The sequence below is a fragment of the Dipodomys merriami genome, unplaced genomic scaffold (genome assembly GCF_024711535.1).
Source record: "Dipodomys merriami isolate MVZ:Mamm:240054 unplaced genomic scaffold, mDipMer1.0.p SCAF_20, whole genome shotgun sequence".
Taxonomy (NCBI): Eukaryota; Metazoa; Chordata; class Mammalia; order Rodentia; family Heteromyidae; genus Dipodomys; species Dipodomys merriami.
Window position 1 is genome coordinate 28108867 of NW_027203382.1, and position 27587 is coordinate 28136453.

The following is a 27587-nucleotide window of genomic DNA, read 5'->3' on the forward strand; positions in this document are numbered from 1 at the left end:
CCTCCTTGAGGGGCCATTCAGAACCTCCTCTGGAGGCCATTCAGGGCTTCCTCTGGAGGTCATTTGGGACCTACCTCTAGAGAGGCCTGTGGAGACACTCCTCCTAGAGCAGAGCAGGGCAGGCCTGTGGAGAGTGGAGGGGCCTGCAGAGAAGGAGGAAGGGAAGAAAGGGAAAAGCCTTCCCCTTTGGAGCTTTGGAGCTTTGGAGGTCTGAGGTTTGGAGATTTGCAGACTGACTAATTTGGTGGTTTGTAGACCAACTAATAAGGTCGGGGTGGGGGTGGAGGTGGGGGTCAGGTTTGGTGGTAGAGACTGCTCTTGGTTCTGGGTATCTAGCCTAGGACAAGTCTCAGGACCCATTTCTGGTGTAAATAGTATAAATAAACTTTGTTTGTTCACCTTTTACTGTGCCTCGATGGATTGTTTCACTCTTCAGAGGTCATAAGTTTAAGAGTCTTACAAGGGACTTTTCTGCCTGTGCTGGCTTCAAACCATGATCCTTAGATCTCAGCCTCCTGAGTAGTTAGAAATACAGGTGTGAGCCACCAGCACTGGACTCTTTCCTCTTTTGTAATAGATCTTGTTTGTCCCTGTTGACTTTTGCAGGTACTAACCAGCTCTCCTTCCTCACTGTTAAATGTCACACTTGCTTAACACTTCCTGTCTCCATTCTATCTCTGTCTGTTCTTAAAGAAATCAGTCTTCCCTTATTCCGCTGATCCTAGTGCCATCTATGGGACACAAAGATGGGAGTGGGGTGGGTATATTTATCTGCTGTTTAATTCAGTCTGCATTTCACTTCTCTTTTAATTTTTCCCTTTCTGTTTTTGAGCTGTGTGAAGTTCACAGGCAGGGCTCCAGGTCACTGTGTAGACACTGTTTCTCCTTTGTCACAAACAAAAACTACCAGTCCTTTAAAGAGCAGCAAACCTATTTAGTGATGGAGTGCTTTCTGTTTAGAGGATTGGTCTTTTTGTCATGTACCATTGAATAGTAAAGATACCAAGAGGATTCAAAAGAGGGAAATTGCCAGGCACCAGTGACTCACACCTGCAATCCTAGCTACTTAGAAGGCTAAGATCTGAGAATCACAGTTCAAAGCCAGCCCAGGCAGGAAAGTCAGTGAGACTTTTATCTCCAATAAACCTGGGCTAAACTCTGAAATAGTAGTTCTCAAATTTTAGTATATCAAAGGATCATCCAAGAAATAAAAAAATGCCTTTTCTTATTCTACTGTTCCTAGAGGCTATGTTTTAGAGAAAACCTTGGGTCATGTAGCCTGTAGCATGTATGCTTTGGGAACCATCTCTGGCCTGAGTGCTCTAGAGGAATCAGCAAATGGGCCCAGAGCCCCTCTCTGTGCACTTGTGGCCTAGATCAGACTTCTTGCAGTCTTACTCTGTCTGGATGATGACCACTATTCTATACTTTCCAGAAACCTATTTTAGAAAACTGGAAGACAAATTGACCCAGAACAAACTCATCTTAAAGGAAGAGTTGCAAACTTTGCTTCATTTGTGTCAGTCCCGGGATGATGTGGAGCTAGCAAAAAATGTCATTTACAGGTAAGGCATTTCCTTAGAAGTCTGCCAGCTCTTCTCACTGTTCCTTTCCCAGAGTGGTCTCATCCAAGATTTTAACTATGACTCATACACTGATGACTCCCAGATATCGTGTCCACCTCCCACCTTTAACTCTGGACATTTATACTTACACATTGTGCTAATACTTAGTGGGTTCCTACTTCTTACATGACAGGAGTTGAGGATATTGAAAACATATAAACCAGTTGCACAGGGCAGACGTTTGGGAGTCTTCCTGATAACAGAAGAAACTCTATTGTGTTTCCTCTCCCCAGTACCTTTCCCTATCCCCTGTTCAAATCAAGCTTCAGTGTCTTTTCTGTGGACCCCTATAGTGGGTTCCTAATTCTTCTCCTTCCTCAGTCCTTAAGCCCATTATGCCTTTCTGAGCCACTATTAGAGTTCCTGTGTGAGAGAGAAGGTGCTGGAGATCCTAGGGCTTCTTCACCTGCAGTTTTGGAGACTCAGCATTCTATTTTATCCCAGCCTCTCCCTCTTCCTATTATCCTCACCATTCATTAACCTAGCTCTGGCTGCACTAACCAAAACATGTCTAGAAACTGTCAGACCGTGGAGATACTGCTGACCACAAATGGCCCAGTCTTGACCAGGCCATGTTACCTGGCCAGACCAAAGCCAAGCCTGGGGAGAAGTAGATCCCACCTCTGGATGGATAGTACACATACAGGAAGGGAAGGAACATACACATACAGGAAGGGAAGGAACTAACCGCAGCTATCTTTGAGACCCATTTAATGTTTTCATATTTTTCTCATACAAAGGATTTATGCTTTTGATATGTTTTATTTCACATCTCCAATTATTATTATGTATATTGGTATTTTGTTTTCTAAATTAATATAGGATAAATATTTGTCTTGCATATTTAGGAATACGAGATTCCATTAATATTAGGTATTTTAATTAATTGTGCCCTATTGTTGGACATCAGAATTACTATTTTCAGTTTTCACTAATACAAATAATGTCACAATGAGACCATTATGCATAAAATTTATTCTTTGTTTCTGTTTTGTGGTCAGAGAGCATATTAGTCAACTTTTCAAAATACTTGAGGCAAGCTACTTATGAAGAGAAAATACATATTTAGCTCACAGTTTTGAGGGTTCTAGTGCATGGGACTGACACTGGCTCAGTTCTGGTGAGGATTCTCTTGACTATCACATCATGGTAGATGGCAATTATGATAATAACCAATCACATGTTGATACAGGAAGACAGAGATTGTGGAAGCAGGTCCAGGCTTTTATAATAACCCTCTCCTGAGAACTAGGGTAGGACATATGGGAACCAGTATAATCCCTTCCCATTGCAGCAGCATTCTCAGTTGATCTAAGGTCTCTCCCAGTTTATTCCACTTCTTAAAAGATCCATATCACCTCTCAGTATAGCTGTTGAGATACACAGACCGTTAGTAAATAAGCCAAATTCAAACTGTAATAGGACGCAAACTTTTTAAGTCTTGTAAATGTAAAGTCTCAGATTATTTTTACAAAAGGATGATAGCATTTTATAGTCAAGCTATCAAAAAGCAAAACTTTTGTTTCACTTGACAATGGCAAATTATTTGAGACCCTCCAGGTAATATTCCTCACTTTTCTTTAAGTTGCCCAAAGCCAACAACTGGACTGGAGATATGGCTCAATTGTAGTGCCATCCTTGAGTAGAAAAAGCCAAATGAAAATGCAAGACCTTTAGTTTGAGCCCTGGTGCCCGCAGTAAAAAAAATAAAATTATTTTTCAAAAGTGTATTTAATTTGTTTTGCTAGGTGACTGTAGCTCACACATGCCTTTTGAGCTTAGAAAAGCAAAGATTGCTATGTATTAAAAATATGTTATTTGGTTTATTTTGGGGGTTTTTTTGTCTGTTTTTTTGTCAGTTGTGGGGACTTGAACTCTGGGCTTGGGCGCTGTCCCTCAGCTCTTTAGCTCAAGGCAAGCACTCTACTGCTTGAGCCATAGTGCCACTTCCGGTTTTCTAGTGGTTTATTGGAGATAAGAGTCTCACGGACTTTCCTGCCCTGGCTGGCTTTGAACTGTGATCCTCAGATCTCAGCCTCTTCAGTAGCTAGGATTACAGGTGTGAGCCACCGGCGCCCGGCTTGTTATTTGTTTTCTTGTGTGGGCATGAACCCAGTTCCTGGGAGTACAGAGCATCACCCAGCTCCTTCCTTTTATTCTCCTGTGGGGCTGTTCCCTAGCTTATTTCTGTACTCACTCCCAGCCAGTTGTTACTTAATACAGAAGATGATTACAATATACATTTTTATTTTATTTCACAGACTGTTGGCCTCTAAGAAATGTTTGTTTAGGGCTGGGAAGGTGGCTCAGTAGTAGAGTGTTTGCCTGGCACACACGAGGCCCTGGGTTTGATTCGTCAGTACCACATTAACAGAAAAGGCCGGAAGTGGCACTGTGGCTCAAATGGTAAAGCCTTGAGTTGAAGAGCTGAAGGACATCGCCCAGGCCCAGTGTTCAGGCCCCACATCCAACAAAAAAAGAAAAAAACCTGTTTAAATGCCTGCTGTATTAACTTCTGCTTCTTCCCTTACAGGTAGAGTCATTCTTATTCTGTCTCCATCACCAAGCAGAGTGCACAGCACGGTCTGTGTCTCCCTTCTGCCGTGCCACACCTTTGGGCTCATTAAATCACTTTGATTGCCAGGTACCATGCAGAAAACAGAAATATCACTGTGGGGGAATATAAATTTGGACCACTTTTTATGAGGCTGTGTTACGAGTTGAATCTTGAGGAATCTGCATTGGAGCTCGTCAAAGATCAGGTTATTATTCCCTGATTCCCTCTCCTGCCTGTGTGATTTCCTCAAGGGTGCTTTTGGTATATCACAAAAGACATCTTTTCAGTGCATATTATACTTGGATTGAGTAGTCAGAGAAAGGTCCCTGTGCTGAATAAATGAGATAATCACTGTATTTTTAGAGGGTTGCTTCAAACTGGTTTATATGATGAACTTGTGGGTCTCAGGTCAAAGAAGTAGGTACCTACAGGTATAGGTATTGATGTCATGATGTTTGCCCACTGTGGATGTATTGACCTGGGGCATTGCATCCTCTCAGGAGTTTTCAAAGGAATATGCTTTAACATAGGCTGCCATTTTATGACTGCTGTTCTGTCCTGCATCTGTGCTTTCTTGTTGTTGAATATTTATTTTTGATCAAACACTACATTTGTAAACTACTTGCCCATTTTCCAAAATGTTTTTTCATTTGATTAAAAAAAATTGCTTTTGTAATTATTTATTGAATATCTACTACGTAGTCAGCATTGTGCTTAAGCCCTTGGCATACTTCATTGTTTCCCACAGTGGCTCTGAGGAGGTAGGTAATAGTTGCTATTTCCCTTCTACAGAAGATGCCACTGGGACCTCGAGGGTATTATACATTCATCCACAGTAAGAAACACTTATTAAATTTTGAGATAGATGCTAGACACCATGTACATGTTAGTGCATTTAGGAACCCCCCATAACGATTTATTTTGTTCTTCTCTTACTTTTCATATAGTGTTCTCTTCATGACAGAAGTATTTATCTTTAGCTTGGCTGTTGTTTATTTGGTTGTTTAAAAAACAGTACCTTGATATGTGGCCCATTGTGGTCTTGTACTTCAGATTCTCTTGCCTCAGTATCAAGAGTTCTTAGATTACATGTCCTTCTTTAAGACACCCTAGATGACCAAGGTATATTAGTAAGTATATATTAAAGGTAGTTTCAGACTAGTACTAATAATTGATCTTCTTTTCTTAAACAAGAAATAATGCACTGTACTGTCTATGAAAAGTCTGGAGACTAAACTGCAGGTTTCGAATTTCTAAAAACTCACTTTTTACTTTATTTGTGTTGTTTGGTGTTGTTTTTGTGCTGATACTGGGGCTTGAACTCAGGGCCCAGCTTTGGCTTTGCTTTTTCATTCAAGGCTGGTACTCTACCACTTGAGTTATACCTCCATTTCTGGCTTTTGCTGGTTAATCAGAGATCAGAGTTTCTTAGATTTGTCTTCCTGGGATGACTTTGAACCTCAGTTTTCAGGTCTTCTGAATAGTAGCATTGCAGGTGTGAGCCACTAGTGTTTAACTATTTTTAATAAACTTGCTTTAATGTTGTAATTAAAGGGAAAGAAAAGTTTCATTTTAATAAGCAGAAGTCATGAGTATAACAATAAAAACAAATTTAAATAAATATAAGTAAAGTGTTTTTAAACTACTTGGGTATGAGAAGTTCATGTCTTAGTAAACTTTCTAGAGGAGTACAATGAACTGAATCAAGAATGAGTGACTTAAGACTAATTCTGCTCCACCAATGACACTCATCTGAAGTCTTACTACATCCCCACTCTCTTCTCTCTCTTTATCCTGTTTTTCTGTTTGTTATAGCCCTGTTGGTACCTCAAATTGCATAGCTTTTTATTTTAACTTGCTTATTTGCTTGTTTGTTGTCTCTCCCACCACAATTTTAGCTCTCCTAGATTATAAATCCAACTAGAGGTTAAAGAAGAGTGTATTATCTTCTCATTTCTTCATTTTCATCTAGAATAGACTCACAAAAGAAGAAATTTGAGCCTTTTAAACTTGAGTCCTTTGAATGGCATCTTTGAATATTATGTATCATATTATTATAGCACTCACAGTGTTAGAAGGATGGCTGAAGAAGATATTGATCCAAGACTACACAATTTGATCTAGAAGAAATTAACAGTTAATAAGTTATATATCTTAAATGACTGATAGCCAGGTGCCAGTGGCTCACACCTGTAATCCTAGCTACTCAGGAGGCTGAGATCATGGTTCAAAGCCAGCCTAGACAGGAAAATCTGTGAGACTTTATCTCTAATTAGCCACCAGAAAGCCAGAAGTGGCACTGTGGCTCAAGTGTTAGAGCACTAGCCTTGAGCTGAAGAGCTGAGGGACAGCACCCAGGCCCAGAGTTCAAGCCCCATGACTGACAAAAAAAATGTCTGAGATCTGATGATTGCATTCGAAGGCAGCATTGGCAGGAAATTCTATAAGATTCATTATCTCCAGTTAACCAGCATAACGCTGAAAATGGAGTTGTGATTTAAGTGATAGAGTACCAACCTTGAGGGAAAATGCTAAGGACAGTGTCCAGGCCCTGAGTTTAAATCCCAGTACTAGCCCAATAAACAAATACATTAAGTAATTAAATATTTAAAATTGTGATGCGAGTAGATTTTAAGTGTTTTACCACAAGGAAGTAGAAGAATATGAAGTAATACATGTTAATTTGACTTAACTATTCCATAATGTCTATCCAAAACCATATGTATGTAATAAATAGATGCAGTCTTTATTGTCATTAAAAATAAATAACAGTTGAAAGAAATGTTGAGTATCAGGTGTTGGCTACAGTAGTTCATGTTTGTAATCCTAGCCACTTGTAAAGTAGAAATTAAGATCCATAAGATTGCAGTCAAGGCAAGTCAGGGTAAAAATGTTGCAAAGTTCCATCTTAGCCAATAGTTAGAGACATAGTATTATTGCACTGTCACCTCTGTTAGGAAGTATGAATAGGAAGATCATGGTCCAGGACAGCCCAGGGATGAAAGTGAGGCTGTATTTCAAAAATAACTAAATCAAAAAGGGCTGGAGGTATAGCACAAGTGGTAGAGTGCCGGCCTAGCAATTTGCAAGGACCTCAGTTTAAAACTCAGATGATGTGGCTTACACATGTAATTCTGGCTAATCAAGAGGATGAGATCTGAGGATCACAAAAGAAAAAAACAACAGATCATTTACCATCTAAAAGCTAGAAGTAGAACTATAGCTCAGGTGATAGAGCATTAGCCTTAAGCACAAAGGAACAGTACCCAGGCTCTTGAGTTCAAGACCCAGGACTAGCACAAAAATAAATAAATAAATAGAAATAATAACAAAAAAAGCTGAGTAGCATCGAGAACCATTGCACATTATTTTCAAAAGTTTGTAACCAGTTCTGTATTACCTGTTTGTGAAAGGAGGAATCCCTCAGCCTAGTTCTCAAATGATAGTTTCCATTTCATAGTATAATTGGTTCCCAGGCTTCAGGGCTACTTTCAGGGTTACTTGTTAATTGATTCAGATGCTTATTTTGAGCATAATAGAGCCACATTTAGGGCAGATGTTCTTCTCTGTATTTATAAAACAAAGAGATCTCTTGCCTCTTTTTCAGTGCATCATTCCCAAAGCATGACAGCCAAGACAGTAGACAGCAGTTGAACTTGTTCAGAAATAAATCCTTGGTAGATCAGATTATAGAGAATTCAGGAGCTAAATTAAAAAGTATTCAACAAAATAAGAGCTGGATAGAAAAGGTAAAAAATATTTATATATAACCCTTAACAGTTTCAAATTTTAATCAACCTGTGTTTTTTAAAATATATTTTTATTGTAAAGATACTGTACAGAGGGGTTACAGTTACATAAGCAAGGTAATGAGTCCATTTCCTATCAAGCATTGTTAGCCCCTCCTTTGTTTTTCCCCTACCATCCCTTTCCTTCCCACCTCCCCACCTCCTCCCCCGACACAAAGTTGTAAAGTTCATTTTCAACAGTGTCTTGTACATCTCATTGTTACAATGGGTCTCAACCTGTTTTTTTTTTTCATTAGCATTTGCAGGGTTTCTTCTCAGACTCCACGTCTTTCAATATTTTGATGGATATGTTATTTACCAAAGGCAAATATGAAAGTAAGTACTACAATCTTTGGTTGCTGGAAAATTCTGCTGCCTTTGCTGGTATAGGAATTGGAAAAAATGGCCCAAACAGAAATGATCCTTGTATTCCTTATGAGAGGTAAAATTATGGAAACCTTATTCATTAAGTTTGAAAATGTTGCATTTTATGTCACACCTTAAACAGCTTCAGATTTTGCTTTTGCTAAAATTTTATATTTAAAACGTTAGGTCTGCAAGGTGCAGGTGGCTCACACTTAGAATCCTAGCTACTCAGGAAGCTGAGATCTGAGGATCGAGGTTTGAAGCCAGCCTGGGCAGGAAAGTCTGTGAGACTTTTATCTACAGTTAACCACCAGAAAACCTGAAGTGTCACTATGACTTGGAGAATAGCTTTTAGCATGCTAAAATATACTTTTCACTGCTGGTACTGGCAAGAGTAGAACTGTGGAAGCTAGCTATGCCTGTGTTTTAACACCACTGTGGTCTCTGTTCACAGGTGCACTGGAAGTATTGCTAGAGATGAAAAATCAAGATGTGAAGTTCATCAAAGATACCTATGTGCTTGCATTTGCAATTTGCTACAAACTGGTAAGATTGTTTCTTCTTAACCTTCAGGGCCTTATATATAATGTTTTTATCTCTCTCTGCCCAATTTTGCCCAAGTTTGCTTTCTATATATTACAAATATTTCCATTTTAAATGTATTTGGTTTTAGAAAGCTCAAGTCTTGTCAGACAGTTTTATCATGGAGGAACTAATGATCATCTTGACCCTTCTCTGATAATCATGTAAATAGTAGCAAAAGACAGTTGTGATGTTTCAGTACTACTCCAGAGTAGTCTTATATGCTAGACTACTAGATTTGTCTTTTCTTATTCTCACCTCTAGAAATCTTAGAAGCTTCTGGGGCCAAGTTTAGATTAGTTTAGCTTCATCTGTGAAGTTTTTCATGATCACTGTAGCTAAGGGCAACATCATCTCCCTCACTATCCTTTTCCCCTATTTGTGTCACTTATTGTATTTCTGACTCTGCCTGATACTGTGCTTAGTAGATGGAGATTCCATCTACCTCTTTAGAGCATGAGTCTGTTGGTATTCAACAAGCCTTTAATAATGGTGCATGACATTAAAATGAACCCTTTGAGGCTAAAATCCAGGACTTAAAAATGCTTAATGTCATTACCAGGATTACATCTAGCACATAGAAACTATTTCTTTAGTACTTACCAAATGAATGAACGATAACTGAAAAAAATTTAAGTTCAGTATTTATTCATACCATTTAGACTTTGTATACCTGGATAATGAAACTTTTTTTTTAACTGAAAATAAAGAACCTCAAACAAGAGAATAGAGCAGGGGTCATTGAAGAACTTCTCTAAAAGAATTTGTAAAGGTTCTGCCTGCTTGAGGCCACTGTTGTAGGGAGACCCCCAGGTTAAATCACTGCCACCATGTCTGACAAGGAGGCAAACCTTCAACTGAGTATTGGGGGCATACAGAAGAAGAATACATTAAATTCAAAGTCATTGACCATGATTGCAATGAGATTCACTTCAAAGTGAAAATGACAAGACATCTTAAGAAAGTCAAAAATCTTACTGTCAAAGACAGGGTTCTCTTTGAAGGCCAGAGAATTTCTAATAATTATACTCCAAAAGAACTGGGAATGGAGAAAGAAGATGTGGTTGAAGTTTATCAGGATCAAACAGAGTCATTGAACAGTTTAGTCTTTTTATTTTCCCTTAATCCTTTTTTTATGTTTAAAAGCAATTCTTTTGTAATGTGGTATTCAAAATGGAACTGAATACTGTCACTTCTTTAAAACATCTGTTAATTTGAATTCTAGTACTATTCATTATAGTTGTTTTCATTGTGCTGATTTTTGGTGATCAAACCTCAGCACCCTCTTTTTTTAAAAAATTGCTCTCTCATTTGAAAAAAGACATATATGTGTAGAGAGGCCACATTTTTCAGGACTGCATTTTCAGGTAATACCAACCAATGAGAGTATTCACAAAGACTTTCCAATTGCTCCTGAAGTTCTAGTATGTGATAGCTTCACTCCTGGACCATGACTTCCAGTGGTAGATATAAGTTTTTCATAGAACCGAACTGCAAGAAAATGAACTTTCCTTAACTTGAAACTACTTTTAAAGACTGTGGGTTTGAACTGAAAGAATATATCAGGATTAGAATCAAGCTAGCAAATGTGTTAAAAGTCATATTTAACTCCAAAGATGGCTTTCTTGAAGAAAAAGCGATTTAAGATTAAAAAAAAAATTGTCAGAAGAACCCAAAAAAGTTCTAATTTTCATTAAAAGTTAATGAAGTTGTTCATGTAAAATTGTATACAAAAAAACAGAAACAAAACAACTTCCCCTAAGGCGTGCATACAGTGCAACAGAAACCAGACTGGAAACTGAGAAACTCTAATCTCCACTTTTGTAATGACTAGCTTTGAACAACTACTCACTCACATCAGTTCATCTGGCTTTCTCTTTTTCTTTCATCTTTTCCTTCTCTTTTTCTTACTTATTTATTTTTGAGATAGAGTGTTGCATTATAGTCCAGGCTAGCCTTGATTTTGAGATCCTTCTGTCTCAGTCTCCCATGTACTGGAATTGCAAGCCTGTACCACCAGGCCTAGCCTACCCTTGTCTTATTTGTAAACTGATTTGGAGATAGTTAGATTTTTTTCTTTCCCCTACTGTAAGAGAACATAATAAACATTTTTGGCTTTCAGCTGGGTGCCAGTGGCTCACACCTGTAATCCTAGCTACTCAGGAGGCTGAAATAGAGAGAATTGCTTTTTAAAAAAAGAAAAAATGTGTTGTTGTTTTTTTTTATTATGAAGCTGATATACAGAGGTGAAGAGTACATTTTTTTTTTTTTTTTTTACGGTATCACCCTTTCCCTCCCTCTATCCTAGAGAGAATTACTTTTGAAGGCCAGCTCAGGCAATAAAGTTCTCAAGACCCTTTCATAATGAAGAGCTGGACCTGGTAGCATGCTCCTGTTATCCTCACTACAAAAGAAAGTCTAAATTTAGGCAGATCACACCCAGGTGTGCATCCAGGCCAGGAGAGAGACCTTACCCCCAAAGCAACCAGAGAAAAATGAGGCTAGAGCTGTGGCTCAGCAATAAGACTGCCTGCCTTAGCAAGCACAAGGTTCTGAGTTCACAACCCCCCCCCCAACCTTCCTCCCCCCCGCCCTCCACCACCACCCTGACAAACATAAAGAATTCAGAACCCTGGGCTGGGAAGGTAGCTCAGTGGTAGAGCACTTGCCTTGCATGCCTGAGGCCCTGGGTTTGATTCCTCAGCACCACATAAGCAAAAAGAAAAAAGCCGGAAGTAGCGCTGTGGCTCAAGTGGTAGAGCGCTAGCCTTGAGCTGAAGAGCTGAGGAACAGCGCCCAGGCCCAGAGTTCAGGCCCCGTGACTGGACAAAAAAAAAAAAAAAGAATTCAAAACCCTATCTTAGCTGATGGCTAGATTTGGCCACAAGGCTATGATTTGCTCATTCTGGATTAAAAAAATCCTTTCCAATCATACATCATTCTGATTTTGTAAAGTAGAACACCAAGAAAATGCACAACAGCAGAATGTCAGTTATTCAGCACCATGGGTCCTGCTTTTCTGACCTACTTAGGGATGCCTCCCCAAGTGTGAGTTGAAGGGAGGAGAATTTAATTCGACTACTTTTCCCCTGGGTCATGCCCAAGACTGGTCAGAAAATGGAGCTGAGTCAGCCCCTACAGATTCCAAGTCATCTCCAGAAACAGCCTCTTATCTGATTCAGTGAACCATGTCATGAACCTTATTCAGCTACAGTTGATGTCTTGTTTACCATTGATGTCTTGCTGCTTTGTGTGTGTGTGTGTGTGTGTGTGTGTTGCTCAGATTTGAGTGGTTTTTTTTTTAAGGCTTTTGTTTTCATGACATTCTCAAATAATTTATGCTCAAATTTGCACTGTGTTTCCAGATACTAGATTTATCTAGATAGTCTCAGAATGGAGATTCATTGTAAGAAAAAATTCCTGGTGTTATTAAGCATTACTGTATTATTTAGAATAATATATTGCATATATATATATAGTATAACAATTATACTTATACATTATGAGGACTGTGTTTAGAAACTAGCCTGCTAGACACACAGACATTAATGTTTGCTTAGTGAAACTGTTCCATGACAGAATTTTTTTTTTTTTTTTTTTTTGCCAGTCATGGGGCCTGAACTCTGGGCCTGCGCACTGTCATTCAGCTCTTCAGCTCAAGGCTAGTGCTATACCACTGGAGCCACAGCGCCACTTCCAGCTTTTTCTGCTTATGTGGTGCTGAGGAATCGAACCCAGGGCCTCATGCATGTGAGGCAAGCACTCTACCACTGAGCCACCTTCCCAGCCCCGAAAGAAATAATTTAAAAAAATAAAGATTTAGGGGTTGGAAGTGTGGCTCAGTTATAGAGCACTACCCAGTGAGCAAAAGTGTCAGGTACTGGGTTCAAGTCCTGGTCTCAGACCTGAAAAAAAAAAGGTTAAAAAAAAGAAAGAAAGAAAAATACATAGATAACTTGGTATATTTGCAAATAGACTCTGTATGGAGCTTGATTCTTTTTTTTTTTTTTTTTGGGTCCGGTCGTGGGGCCTGAACTCTGGGCCTGGGCGCTGTCCCTCAGCTCTTCAGCTTAAGGCTAGCGCTCTACCACTTGAGCCACAGTGCCACTTCCAGCTTTTTTCTTTTTGCTTAATGTGGTGCTGAGGAATCGAACCCAGGGCCTCAGGCATGCAAGGCAAGCACTCTACCACTGAGCCACCTTCCCAGCCCCTGGAGCTTGATTCTTTTAAATGGTTTAAGGAAATTTTTACATCGGAAAACCTGAAATACTATTAATAATGTCATTAAACTTGAAGGCTCATGACATTTATTGTTTCCTCGCAGAATAGCCCAGAATCTTTTAAAATCTGCAATACATTAAGAGAAGAAGCCTTAATGAAAGGAGAGGTTCTCACCAGGAGAGCAATGTGCTTTATTGTGGCACTAGCGCTGAAACAGGTAAGGTTTTGGGGAACATGTAAGTGAATTGGGAGTAGACATGCTTCACTTTTGTTCATTCTTGCTTTTTAATTTACTTTTTTTCCTTCTCATTGTATTGAAAAGAAACAGTCCCTCAAAGAGAGCCAGAGATTGGTTGCTATGGCAACCTACACTTCCACCTATGCCCAAAAAGAATTTTATGTATATTTGAGAACCCAACATATATTTCTATTTAGAATGAGTTGACCAAGATCCTGTGGAGAGTCAAGGAGGAAAGCTGCACTCTGAAAGTGATTTTGCAAGTAGTTACTGTGTAATATTCTCAGAGAAGTTTGTCTTCTTGTTCTCCAAAGCTGATATGACTGTAAACTTACGCAGACAGCCCATTGCTACAAGGAGGTTTCAGAGTCAGACCCAGCTGTTGAGTTCTAAGTATGGTTTGATTGAGGCTTTGGCATTCATTTAGTTCTCCCACTCACTAAACTCAGTTGGAGGTAGCTGAGGCCCAAAGAAGGGAGACCTCTATTCAATCAGACCTCAGTGAAGGGACAATGAGCTAGAATTCTACCTCAAGTACCTCCTCTGTTAGATTGCCTTGAAGCCTACTTCTAAGATGTCCTATTAAAAGGCCTAAAACATAAGAAATGCAAGTTTGCTCTATAGTGAAAAGAAATTTCATACCAGAAACATTCTAACCAAGTCAGGTTATTTATCCAGCTGGCAAATAGGGCTAGAGAGCTTTTTCGGCTAATTAGAAATCTTATTCTTAGCAGGGTGATCAGTTATCATATACTGGTAGGAAAAGTCACCGAAGAAGAAAGGTGTTAAGAGACTACACTTAGCATGCATCCACCGAGCCATGTTCATTTCTCTAACTTCCTGAAATTAATTTCTGCCCAGTAGAATTATTTTGCCCTCATTAATCTGACAGGAGCTGAACAAGATGAATTAATTAAAATTTCTTCTTAGTCATGTGCAACCCATTTCTTTTTGTGTACTTTTGTACTTTTTCCTTTATGAAGTGTAAGAACACAGTTTGGAGCACAGACACATTGTTTCATCTTTGAGAATAATATTATACCCACAGTATCAGTGTAACATTTATATAAGGGGCAGTCTTAGTTGAGTTTACTGTTTTTACCCTGAATTCACCCCTGTTAAATACTGATATTACCACCCTTGGTTTTGTTTCTGTTTTGAGGTGATCAGATTTGAATTTGCTCTATATATACCTTTTCTTACCCTTTTGTGTATACCTTGTACGTTGTCTAAATTTTCAATTTGCTTTGCAATATAGTGCTGGTTTTTCTTATTTATATTAAGATGATATAAGTATAATCTTAGGTATCATTTTATTTGATGCTTTTTTTGTTTTGTTTTGTTTTGTGTTGTTTTTTGGTTTTTTTTTTTGGTCAGCCGTGGGGCTTGAACTCTGGGCCTGGGCGCTGTCCCTCAGCTCTTCAGCTCAAGGCGAGCTCTCTACCACTTGAGCTACAGCGCCACTTCTGGTTTTCTGGTGGTTTATTGGAGATAGGAGTCTCACGGTCTCTCCTGCCCGGGCTGGCTTTGAACCGAGATCCTCAGATCTCAGCCTCCTAAGTAGCTAGGATTACAGGCGTGAGCCACCAGCGCCTGGCCTTGATGCTTTTTTATCACTTAAAATTTCTTATGTCATTTTTTTTCCCCTCTGTGAGATTTATTTTTTCTCTTGTGGCTACTGAATGACAGACCCTGGGTTGCAATCCCCCTACTTGTGCTACCCTGTATTGCTAGCAGTGATAGACATGTGTCACTCACCTAACCATTGTGCTTTTCCTGTGGCTCTGATATTGGCATGTATACTACCATGCCAGCCATTGGTTGAGGTGGAATCTTACCAAACCATTTCTGCCCATGCTGGCCTCAAACTGCAGTACCCCTGTCCCCATCTGTTCCTCTCAAGTAGCTAAGATTACAGGTTTGAGCCACCTTGCTGGCTTACATACTTTACTTTTTAATCTTCCCTTGCTTTTGATAGTACTGTCATTTCTTCATTGTCCAGATATATAACATATATACTATTCTGTGATCATATTCCTCACTTTCATTCTAATTTTCTATATGAGTTATATGGGCTCATTGTTTACTATTAGTTAATCTAGTATTGTTTTCTCCAGTCTTCTCTGTGTTGATTGAAATTTTGCTTCTGGTAAATTCTTTAGAACAGATAATAATCTGTGTTCTTGATATTTAATATTATTTTGTCTTTCATTTCTGTATTTTACCTAATTTACCAAGCTTAATATTTTGAGATGATTCTTGCTTTCCTTGAGGTTTTGCAAAAATGGTTCTTTTTCTCCTACTTTGGAATATTACTGTGGCTGGCCTGACTTTTCTTCCACTTCTGATGGATGAAATCTTGTTTATTTTTCTCATTTCTATTTTGTATCCATGAAGACTTTTTTTTTTGTATTGGAGTTTTCTCATCTACTAGTTATTCTCTAATTTCTGTTTTGTTGTACTTCTTTCCTCCATTTTTATAAGGTATTGTCCTTATGGAGTTCATGTACTATTCTTATTTGATTATTCATTGTCGAGAAATATAAATTTCTCATAACCAAGTATAGGAAATTCATATCAGGGAGAGAGAGAGAGACAAACCGACAGACAAACAGACACCAGAGACCTGTTGTAGACTATTAGGCGTTTTTTGTTTATATAACAACCCCATATACATTGTAGTTTGGCCCACAGTTATGTACAGGTTTGTTTCTCTCTAGTCAATGGTAACAAGTATTAAGGGGGGTTTCATTGAACTGCCTCTTCTCTGTACAGCTGAAGGGAAGTAGTCTGATCTATGAAAGCCATTAACCAGCTTCTCTGCTATCACCAGAAACTTCCCCTTCCTGATCCTGAAATCTCCCAGCACTGTAAGCAGGACCTGGTTTGTGTACTTCAGGGTGTGCCCTCTGAGAACCCTGTTTAACAGCTGTACTTTGTGGAGCATTTTGATACATGCAGCACTGTCCCCTCAGAACCTTCTCCAGCATTGCACTGTCCTCTTCATAGTGTGGTCCCCTCTGTCTACCTTTGGTTCAGTGCTGTCCCTTCTGCACAGTGCCCCCGTCTACCTGCTCCTAGACAGCATTGTCCCCTCTCACTGTCTTCTCCTGAACTTTCCCAGGCTCCATCGCCAGCGTCTCTGGCAGCATTCCCACCTCTTCTATGGTTTGAAGCTTCTCTGTTCTAATTATGTCAAAGATGGGGTTTGCATTCCTGTTTCTCATTCCTGTTTTTCTTAAAAGCTAGTTCTAGTAGGAAGGGAGGAGATTCTAACTTGATGCTTCCATTTTAGAAACTACACTTACTAAAACAGAATAATATGCCACTGGATGAACCATTTTATGACATTTTTTTTTGATTACTAGAACTTTGTTAATTTTTAAACTCTGGAACCCCAAAGTAGGGTGGGAATATTTTGCCTACTTTAAAAATGGTTTTATGATAGAGATGTTCATATGACTTGGAATGTTACCCTTTTTTCTTCCTAGAACCAAGTGGAAAAAGCTATATCCATTTTTTCCAAAATCATGAATGCAGAGAGTATAACCTGCATTAATTTAAATGTAAGTGACTCCTTTATGGTTTTAAGTGACTTAAGGTATGGTAAAATGTCTGCTTTCTTTCTTTTTATATATATGTTTTTTATTGTAAAAGTACTGTACAGAGGGGTTACAGTTACATGAGTAAGGTAATGAGTACATTTTTTATCGAGCATTGTTACCTCCTCCTTTGTTTTTTCCCTACCATCCCTTCCCATCCCACCCCCCTACCTTCTCTCTTACCCCCCCACCCCCCTCCGCCAAGTTGTAAAGTTCGTTTTCAACATAGTGTTTTATACATCTCATTGTTACAATGGGTTAACCGTATCCTTATTTCAGCATTTTGTTATTTCCCTTCCCCTCCCCAAATTAAAAAAATGTATATACAAGATGCAGGGCACCAGAATCAAATACAGTGAAAATAGGGGTTATACCATGGGGGAAGAACATACAAGAAAAAAAAATCACATAGTACATTTTAAGTACATTAAAAACAATAGCAAGAAAGTAAAAACCACTTGTGTCCCTATCTTGGGGTTCATTTCACTTAACATCATCTTATATGGTCATCTGTACATAGCTTTTGACCTTTTCTGCTTTTCCTAGTCTTATACTAGTTATTGCAAATAAGGGAAACCATGGGATCTATATTTCTTTGGGCCTGACTTCACTTAATATAATTTTCCAGGTCTTTCCATTTCCTAACAAATGGAGCGATGTCATTCTTTCTGATGGAGGCATAGAATTCCGTTGTATAAATATACCACATTTTTGTGATCCATTCATCTATTGAGGGGTATCTGAGTTGGTTCCATATCTTAGCTATGGTGAATAATGCTGCAATAAACATAGTTGTGCTGGTAGCTTTAGTATAGCCTTTTTTATTTGGGTAAATGCCCCAAAGTGGAATTGCTGAGTCATAGGAGAGCTCTTTGTGGAGTCTTTTGAGGAACCTCCATACTGCCTTCCAAAGTAGTTGAGCAAGTTTACACTCCTACCAACAGTGCAGTAGGATTCCCTTTTGGCCATTCCCCTCCAGAATCTGTTGTTATTAGAGTTCTTGATTAGAGCCATTCTAACTGGGGTGAGGTAGAATCTCAATGTTGTTTTGATTTGCATTTCTTTTATGGCTAGAGAAGTTGAACATTTCTTCATGTGTCTATTGGCCATTCTTATTTCCTCTTCAGAGAAATTTCTCTTTAAGTCTTTAGCCACTTATTTATCAGGCAGTTTCTTTGAGGATTTGTTGTTGGCGGATTTAATTTGCTTTCTTTTTCGTGTGTGTGTATAATACTTGATCTCAGTTCATCAGAACAGTCATTAGTGGAGATCTGCTGAGTGTACATTCACCCATGAGGAAAGTCAGCACAGAACTACTCCAGCAGCTTAGGATCAAGTGGGAGACATAAGTATGTATAGGTGTCAGACAGGTTTAAATGCTGAAGGTATGAGGTATGACTAGGAAGTCTGTGGAGGTAGAGAAGGAGACTAATGGAGGCTTGACCCACCAACCTCTTTACCCAGCCTCTTTATCCTACATGCTACTTGGATCATATCTCTGGTAACAACTATAATGTCATTGTGATTAATGACCTAGTATATCTTGGGGCATTAGTGTCTGACACCTGGTGAGCACTCAATAGATACTTGTAATTGTCCTTATTCTATTGCCAGTCTACCAGTGCTCAGGACAGCCTATGCTATATACCCTGTCTCAAAAAGCAAACTAAACAAACAAAAGAAATTTCTTTTCCAGGAAACTCTTCCAAATGTCTAATCTCAGTTCTTCACATTGCAGTGTAAGTCTATTTCATTATTTTCGTGGATGATGCAAAAGAAATGGTGGCCAGTTATTTAGTAGCTTTCAGGAGCTAGGTCTCCTGTGAGACTTTTGTTGTTGTTGTTGTTGTTGTTTGTTATCAGTACCAGGCTTGAACTCAGAAGCGTGGGCTCCCAGCTTTTTTGCTCACAGATGGCACTCTACCACTTGAACCACACCTCCAGTCTTTCATTTCACTGTGGAGTCTCACAGACTTTTCTACCCAGGCTGACTTTGAACAACAATCCTCCAAGTCTTAGGTTCCTGAGTAGTTAGGATTATAAGTGTGAACCAGCAGCACCCATTTTTTTTGTTGTTTTGTTGGTTTGTTTTTCATGGCTTAGTGGGCCTTGGCTTTTCCAAGGCTGTCATCTACTTGGAGCCCTTACATGTGATCAGAACTATGGAGAAACATTAAACTAACATACAAAGTGACAGGAAAAGTAGACAGCTTGTAAGTAAATATTAGCAAAAATAAATTAAGTTTTTGTTTTCCTTATCTACTTTAAAAATTAATGCCTTGCACTAAAATCTTTTACCCACTACCATTTGGAATTGAAATTAACCTAATTTTCTCCCACCTTAATTTCTCTTATCTAAATTGTTCCTGCTGCCTATTTGACCCAGAGGGTCTGGTTTCCTATTTTCCAAGCTAATATTTGCTATGTACTGTATTAATCTAGCAGATGATTCCATCAAGACCTACACTGACTCTGCTCTGTCAGTCTGAATTTAAACCCATCAATATAAAAAGAACCATAACCTCTTTCACAGGGCTGTTCAACATCAAAAGATTAATTTCTACTTCTGAATATGTCTGAACACAGGATGACTTCCTTCTGATTCTATTTGAAATCTAACCATTCTCTAGAAATCTGGTGTATCATCAGATGGGGATTGGTTTTCAATTGAAATTACTTTGCTAGGAAATTGAGCGTGATTTACTTCTTTTTAAATCAGTGCTGCTTTTATCATTTATTTGTTAACACTGGTGAATGTCATAGCACCCCTTCTATTCAGTAAGGTCACTCTAAAGTTCTAGCTGATTCTTATGCTGGGAATTGTAAGCTGCACCAGTAGCGAAGAGACAGACTCATTTATCATAGAATCTCTTTGGCTACTCCTCAGCCATATATATTAAGTGAGAAATTGTATTTGGTTGGGAGCAGCATAAACTAAAACAAATAAATGTTAACAACAAAAAAAAAACCCAGGGCTGGGATGTAGCTCAGTGGCAAAGAGCTTGCCTAGCAAGTGCAACGTCCTGGGTTCTATCCCCAGTACCAAAAAAGAAAAGACAAAAAAAATACAGTTAAAAAAAAAAAACCCAAACCAAAAAAAAAAAAAAACCCAGTCTGTAGAAATTAGAGGTTTTGGTTTTCTTTTATGTAGAAAAACCAGGTGCATAGTGTGGCATTCTATGATGTCATCAGGAACCTGGCCTCTCTCTATGCTACTCTGCCATTGTAAACAGGTGACTTCCATCCACTACACCCCTTCCAGCAAGAAATAGGAGTAATTGAAAAAAAAAATGTTGGTCCCTTTTAAAGATGTTTTCTACATCTCTTCCAGCAACTTGTTCTTACATGTTACTAATCCCGTGGTCACCCCTGAGTGCAAAGCAACCTGAGAAATGAACAGCTTTGGGAGAGTTTGTTCTGTTACCAGAGAAGAAGTGGAGAGTGGATATTGGCTAGAAAATAGTGATCTCTACCACACATGGTATTCTGCTTCAATGAAGCAAACTTCTAGAGGAAATAGAAGAAACCAGAAATTGAATTTCCGTCCTCTCAGGGCTTCTGTTCCTTTGCAGGCCAAAGATATAGTGTAACTATCATCATCTCCTGAGACCTCACAAAATCAGAGGGACAAAAAGATTAAATCCCTTAAATAGTTTTGTTTACCAAAATTACCTTTGTTCCTTGCTAATCCAGTTTCTCTAGGGATGTATATTAAAGCAGTATGTTATACCCTGTTTTAGTTTTTCTTAACTGCACCCTGAAGTATGAGACAAGTCCATCATTTAAACTTGCCCTTGGCTTTTAGTCAGTAATGAACAGTCTCTTGGGGATTGTTCCTCCTCAGTGTAGCTGAAAGTTGTAAACCTTATTCTTGAAGCTGCTGCTGAATCAGAGATTGTTGCTGTGGCAGGAAGGGAAGCTGAGATAACAAATAAAGTACAGTAACACTGAAATCTTCAAGGGGACAGGTCATTTCAGGCACAGGACCCCAGTGGTCTGTCTTTGTGCATGGCTAGGGGCCCATCCTTCCATTTCCATTGGTTGTTGTCAAAGGTTGGCTTCATGCCAAGAACTCAGCCAGGAAGGTTTGTCTTTGTCCTGAAGAGGAAGACTACTGCCAACTAAATTGGGACTCATTTCTATTAATAAAAGTACTGAGAACTGAAGGGTTAGGGATTTCACCCTACTGGCAAGCTTATAAGTTATGGGTACTGTCTTATGAGTGCTGGTGAAGTACTGCACACACAGAGCTAAAGGACAGTTCATCACAGCTATAGCAGTATCCAGAGTGTTGGTATTTTTACATCAGTTCCCTGAGCCCCAGTTCCCATGGCGAGATATGAAGATGAACAGGTCTGTTTGCCTTTTGTACACAAAGAAAGTGTGTTTTAGGAGAAGAACAGTCAGCTTAGGGAGTTAAAAGAAAATATCTCTTATAATAGGCAGTAAGCATGTCTGTTGGTTATATAGACATTCTTTAATAAAAGATGGTCTGGAATAAAGGCAGTCAAATGATTGGACTGGCAGGACATGGAGGGATTCAGAGCAGGCATGGTAGACCTGTAATCTCTGCTACTCTAAAAGCAGAGATCAGGTGGACTACAGTTTGGAGTCATCCTGGGCAAAAAAGTTATGATGAGGGGCTGGGAAATTGGCTCAGTGGTAGAGCGCTTGCCTTGCATGCCTGAGGCCCTGGGTTCGATTCCTCAGCACCACATAAGCAAAAAGAAAAAAGCCGGAAGTGGCACTGTGGCTCAAGTGGTAGAGCGCTAGTCTTGAGCTGAAGAGCTGAGGGACAGCACTCAGGCCCCACAACCGGACCCAAAAAAAAAAAAGTTATGATGACCCCCTCTCCCCAGTCTCAACCAACAACCTGGGCATGGTGGTGTGTGTTTTTTTATCTCACCTACACAAGTAGCTTAGGTAAGGAGATCACCAGCTGTTTATCTTGGGCATCAACAGAAGACCCTATCCAAAACAAAAACAAAAACCGTGGATGTATGACAGCATCCTCATAGTAAGCACAAGGCTCTGAGTTTAAACCTTAATGTATTGCTTAAAAAGAAAGCAAAGATACAGAGAAATTTCAGAGAACCCTGAGATGTTGTCTCCCAACAGAGTGCTTGTGCTTTAGATCAGGGCCTTTAGATGAGATTCTTTGTATTGAGACTGCTCAAGATCATTTCATTCTTGTTCTTCAGGACCAAAGGTAAACCCTTTGTCCTAATAGACTAGTTGTCTAGTAGGTAGTTGTCTTACTAGGCCTCAGCTCTTCCAATGCTGTCATCCACTTTGAAACCTTAAACAGGATTAGTTCACTACTAAGAAACAAGAACCTGGCCTTGTTGTGCTCTGTGTCTTTCCTGTTCATGGTGTGATCCTTCCATTGCTATGTGCTGTGGCATGACCCAGACAAGAGGACCTTACTTAACCCTTGCTGAGTTGATGTCAGCTCCATACCTTGAACCAACCTCCAGAACTGTGAGCAAAAAACAGCCTTTTCTCTTTATAAGAAGTCTGCTCAGGGCTGGGAAGGTGGCTCAGTGGTAGAGTGCTTGCCTTGCTTGTATGCATGAGGCCCCGAGTTCACTTCCTCAGTACCACATAAGCAGAAAAAGCCAGAAGTGGCGCTGTGGCTCAAGTAATAGAGCATTAGCCTTGAGCTGAAGAACTCAGGGACAGAGCCCAGGCCCATGACTGACCAAAAAAAAGTCTGCTCAACATTGTTAAAACATAAACAGCCATAGAATAGCTAGTTCATGATTTAAAAGGGAAGCTTCTTTCAGAAAACCTACCTTTCATTAGCCCAAAAGCCTTGAAATGTTCATCCCTTTGACTTAGTAATTTTATTTCTGAAAATCAAGTCTTAAATTACCAGACTTCTTGGAAAAAATATATATAACAAAAAATGGCATTTTCCCATGATTAGTTCCCATGTATTTGTTAAAAATGAGGTTTTGTAATTTTTTTATGCATATGTATGTGTGTGTGCACTGGTACTGAGGCTTGAATTCAAGGCCTCAAACCCTCACTTCGCTTTTTGTTCAAGGTTGATGCACTACTACTTGAACCATAGCTCCACGAATCTTACAGACTTTTCTTCCCTGGCTGGCTTAGAACTGAGATAATCAGATCTCAGCCTCGTGAATAAGATTACAAGTATGAGCCACCAGCACCTAGCTTTTTTGTAATGTTTCTAATTGTTGTGAAAGATTATTCATTGAATAACAATTGGCAAAAAGAGCAATCAAGTTTTGAGGAAGCTAATATATTTGAAAGATAGTAAGTCAAATTGTAAACTGGTTAACATTGATTGGCAAATTCTCAGTTACTCTCATTTCCACTTTTCTGTGGTTCAGATTGTACAGTAAATATTGATAACTAGGGGAGAGATGTACTCTGTTTTTTCTTGCATTGAATATGTCAGTCTGATGGAAAGTAGTTAGTAGCATTCTTTTGAAAGCAAAATCCAGTGCCCACATTTGAAGGTTTCCTTAAGTAAGTGGGAGGGTCTCTGTAAGTCTCCTATCAGCCTCCACTCTGCCTACAGTAGCGTGCTAACAACTTCAAATGTATCATTTACACATACCCAATTTTAGGAGACTGACTGTCACGATCCTGAATACAGAGGAAGAAAGGAGGAACTTTTTATCTTGTTTGCTGAATCCCTCCTGTGTGATAGATTTTCACTTAATGTTCACAGTAACTCAAATGTAGGGTCTGACAATACTTTTCCCATTTTACCAATGAGGAAATAAAATTGAAATTAAGTGCTTGGCCCTGATTCTTAGAGCTAGTAATTGCCAGTAATTGCCAGTGTTGAAATTTCAACCTGTATCCAAAGCCCATGCTCTCTCCATTGTTTCCTGTCTGCAAGTTTTGCAGTTGTGAAATTCGATTTGCCATGGGAAAGCAAGTGTGAACTGGTGGGCACCCATTCACTATTTTGGACTGCGAGCTAATGAATTAGGAAATAGCGTCAAGGTAGGGTGAATGTCTCTTGTTACAGGCTTATCTAACTAGATATGGTTCCTGTCATTGAAATGCTGGCTCATTCTTGTTTTTGGTCATTTCTTCTTTTTATTCAGATTGTAATCCATATCCAATCAAATATGTTAGAAGCCTTGATAGAGGTGTTACAAGGTGCTGCAGAAGGAAATTTATCAAGGTTTGTGAAAAGAAACAAATTTTCAGAGGAAGTGGTAAGTAGGCATGTGCTGCATACATCTCTTAAAAAATGTTCACCAGTGACTTTTCTTTGTGGCCTCCAGGACTTGAACTCAGGGCCTTGTGCATGCTGTGCAGGCACTCTATCATTTGAGCCATACTCTCAGCCCTCTTTTATCTTTTTTTCTTTTCTTTTCTTTTCTTTTCTTTTCTTTTCTTTTATTGTTGTGAAAATACCATATAGAGGGGTTACAATTACATGGGCAAGATAATGTCTTTTTTTCTTTATTATTTTTTCCAGGTAGGGTCTCACATTTTGCCTGGAGTGGCCTTAGACCACCATCCTCCTACCTATAACCTCCCAAACAGCTGGGATCACAGGTACTTACCAGCATACCTGGCTTATGATTAGATGGAATTTTTTGCCTGAGTTGGCCTTGAACACAGTCCCCTCCAGGGTACACCTCCTGAGTAGTGTGAGCCACCATGCCCCTCCTCACCTGGTGTCTTAATTCTGTAACCCACCTCTTTAGAGACATTGTTGACTAGGGTACCTTTTTTGTTGCTCCTGTTTTAAGACTTCCATGTGTCTTAAAAAAGACTTCTTTTTTTTTTTTCTTTTTCTTCTTACACAATATCCTCCAAAATGTTTTCCAATTTGTTTCCCTGCATTGTTATTATGGTTCTAATCTCTCTTTTCTTGTGGACCACAATTTTATGCCTTTTACCATCTTCCCCTGAAGCCTCCAAAACCTTTTCCTTACTTCTTACTCTCAGTTAATGACCTTGTTTTCCTGTTTAATGGAGAAAATAGATACAGTGAGAAGAAAATGACTACCACATTCAAGCTTCTGGCTCATTTCCCTACATGCACATAGTGTTTGGCAATTATCTGTCAGCCTCTAATTAATCACTAGATCACATCTCCTCTGCCCCTATTCCAGGAAATCAGTCTAAACATGTCTCACTCTTTTGAGCATCATCAATATCTCCTCTCTTGGATCATTTCTATCATCAAATAATGTTATAGTATCTTTCATCTTAAAAAAGAAGAAAATTAACCAGATGCTGGTAGCTCATGGCTCTAATCCTAGTTGTTCCAGAGCCTGAGATCTAAGGACCATATTTCCAGTCCCAGCAAACAAAAATGACAGGCTATTTATTTTCAGTTAACCAGCAAAAAGCCAGAAGTGGAGGTGTGGCTCAAGTGGTAAAGTGCTAACCTTGAGTGAAAAAGCTAATTGAGAGCAAAAGGCTCTGATTTTTAGCTCGGGTAGTGTCACCATAAAAAACAAAGCAAAACAAAAACCTTCTATCATGCCAATGGAAGCAAAGCATGTGTTTAGCTAGGAAAGTTGAGCCTCATAAAACGTCAATTCTTCCCAAGCTAAGGTAATAAAATAAGGATAAGGTCCCAATAAAAATACCACTATGTTTTCTTCTGTGTCTTCAATTTAGTTGAAAGAAGAACCAAAAGAGAATAGCTAGGAAGAGCCTGTGAAAAAAGAGAAATAAGAGTTATGAGGTAAAAAACTATAGTGTGGCTTAACTGGAATAGATTAATCTGTGAGACATAAGAGCAAGTCCAGAGATAGACTCAATTGCATGCCCAAATTTAGATGGAATGACCAGCATTTCCGATCAGAACGGACAGATTTGTACTGTGGCTCAAGTGGTAGAGTGCTAGTCTTGCGCTCTGAGTTCAGGGGCAGCACCCAGGCCCTGAGTTCAAGCCCCAGAACTGGTAAAAAAGAAAAATAGACTTGAAGAACTAGATGTTCCCTGTACATTTTGCAAGTTTGTTTCTACGTCTTAAAGGATATGAAGAACAAAGGACTCTTACAGAAACATAATGACTTGCTTTTCTTTTTTTCCAGCTGGCCAGAGTAAGGGAAAAAGTGAAAGATGTACCCACTCTTATGGCCAGATTTGATGAGATTTATGGGAAACTGCACATAAATGGCCAAGTCACCACTTACACCTTGGACGCTCTGCTCTGCCACACCCCCAAAGATAGGACATCCCACACATTGCTACTAAAAAAGAGAACTATCAGCCATCGAACTCTTCAACCCCTCAACCATTCCCTGCTGGCTGAGTAACTGTTTTCAACCTTCCTCATGGTTTGAGGAGCCTGAGAGGCAAGGCATCTTACTTCACCAGACATTTTGCTAACACTTGGTCTTGTGCTTAAATTCCAAGTCCATTGAGTGGTGAGACATTGATTGAGAGGTTATGCTGCTGTGCCACTGTGAAGCTGCTCTTCAGTATCAAATGCCAATGGAAGAGCAGGGTCCTGTTTCCAGTACAAACCTCAACACCAGAAAAAAAACCTAAGTATCATTGGGAAGGAATTTCACTGGAAGCCTAGTTGACCCCGACTCATTTTTCAAGGGAGGAATTACTTGAAAAATTAAACTTCGCTGAATTTAGATCTGAAACCCTCTTCTGCCATGATGGGAAATAACTAAGAATTGTTCCACTGTTCACCATCTTTTATCTGTGATCCTAAGGTACTTCAGCCCTCACTTTTCCATCTGCAAAATAATTGTATCTATGTGCATTTGCATATTGATTTGAAATTGTCATTCAAGGTTCAGTAGGGTTAAACTTTCCCCAAAGTCAAGGAAATAAAAAAATATCTGAGCAAACTTCTTGAGGTTGTGTTTGTTTTATTTTCTTAGCATCATAAACAAAATCAGAATTTAACTTTCAGGAATATGTTAGGCCAGACATGTTGCTACATCACTTGGAACATAGGGGCAAGAGGATCACAAGTTCCAGGCCAGCCTGGAAACTAAGTTTTTGAGATTCTAGTCCTACCCACCAGCTCAAAAAAAAAAAAAAAAAAGAAAGAAAAAGAAAAGAAATGCAAATAACACCTAAGGCATTTTAATAAAAAGTGCTTATGTTTTTACTGCATTTAAAAAAAAAAAAGGAGGAGGGAAGGTAAACTGTGTTTTTCAAAAGAAATGCCACTAGCCAGGCACCGGTGGTTCACGCCTGTAATCCTAGCTACTCAGGAGGCTGAGATCTGAGAATCGCAGTTCAAAGCCAGCCCGGGCAGGAAAGACCGTGAGACTCCTATCTCCAATAAACCACTAGAAAACCGGAAGTGGCGCTGTAGCTCCAGTGGTAGAGCGCTCGCCTTGAGCTGAAGAGCTGAGGGACAGCGCCCAGGCCCAGAGTTCAAGCCTCATGACCGACAAAAAAATAAAAATAAAAATAAAAAAAGAAATGCCACTATCAAATACCAATGCTTATTAGTCTTCTATGTGGATTATAAATATTTGGTGGTTCATCTTGTTAATGCTTTTCTCTTTGGATGCGATGTTAGTTCTACAACAATTTGAAATACAGTATCTGGTCAGTTTTGCATATCAGGTCACTAGTGTGTGGGAAAAGATACACAGCAGCTCCACACCTCCCCCTCCCCCAACT

General features: G+C 39.3%; 1 protein-coding gene across 3 annotated transcripts in view; it reads left to right on the forward strand.

The window, feature by feature from the left end:
- Positions 1–26788, forward strand: part of Ptcd2 (pentatricopeptide repeat domain 2) — a 29945-nt gene extending 3157 nt beyond the window's left edge. The window contains exons 3-11 of one of the 3 annotated variants that reach the window (XM_070031326.1): positions 1436–1565; positions 4270–4387; positions 8228–8306; positions 8791–8882; positions 13243–13356; positions 16869–16943; positions 24068–24181; positions 24448–24527; positions 26024–26117. In XM_070031326.1, coding sequence (XP_069887427.1) covers positions 1436–1565; positions 4270–4387; positions 8228–8306; positions 8791–8882; positions 13243–13356; positions 16869–16943; positions 24068–24181; positions 24448–24527; positions 26024–26036 — 815 coding nt within the window. In that variant the 3' untranslated portion in view covers positions 26037–26117. Of the gene's footprint in view, positions 1–1435; positions 1566–4269; positions 4388–8227; positions 8307–8790; positions 8883–13242; positions 13357–16868; positions 16944–24067; positions 24182–24447; positions 24528–26023 lie in introns of all 3 variants that reach the window. The other 2 variants (XM_070031324.1, XM_070031325.1) reach the window with 2 other exon arrangements.
- The last annotated feature ends 799 nt before the right edge of the window (positions 26789–27587 follow it).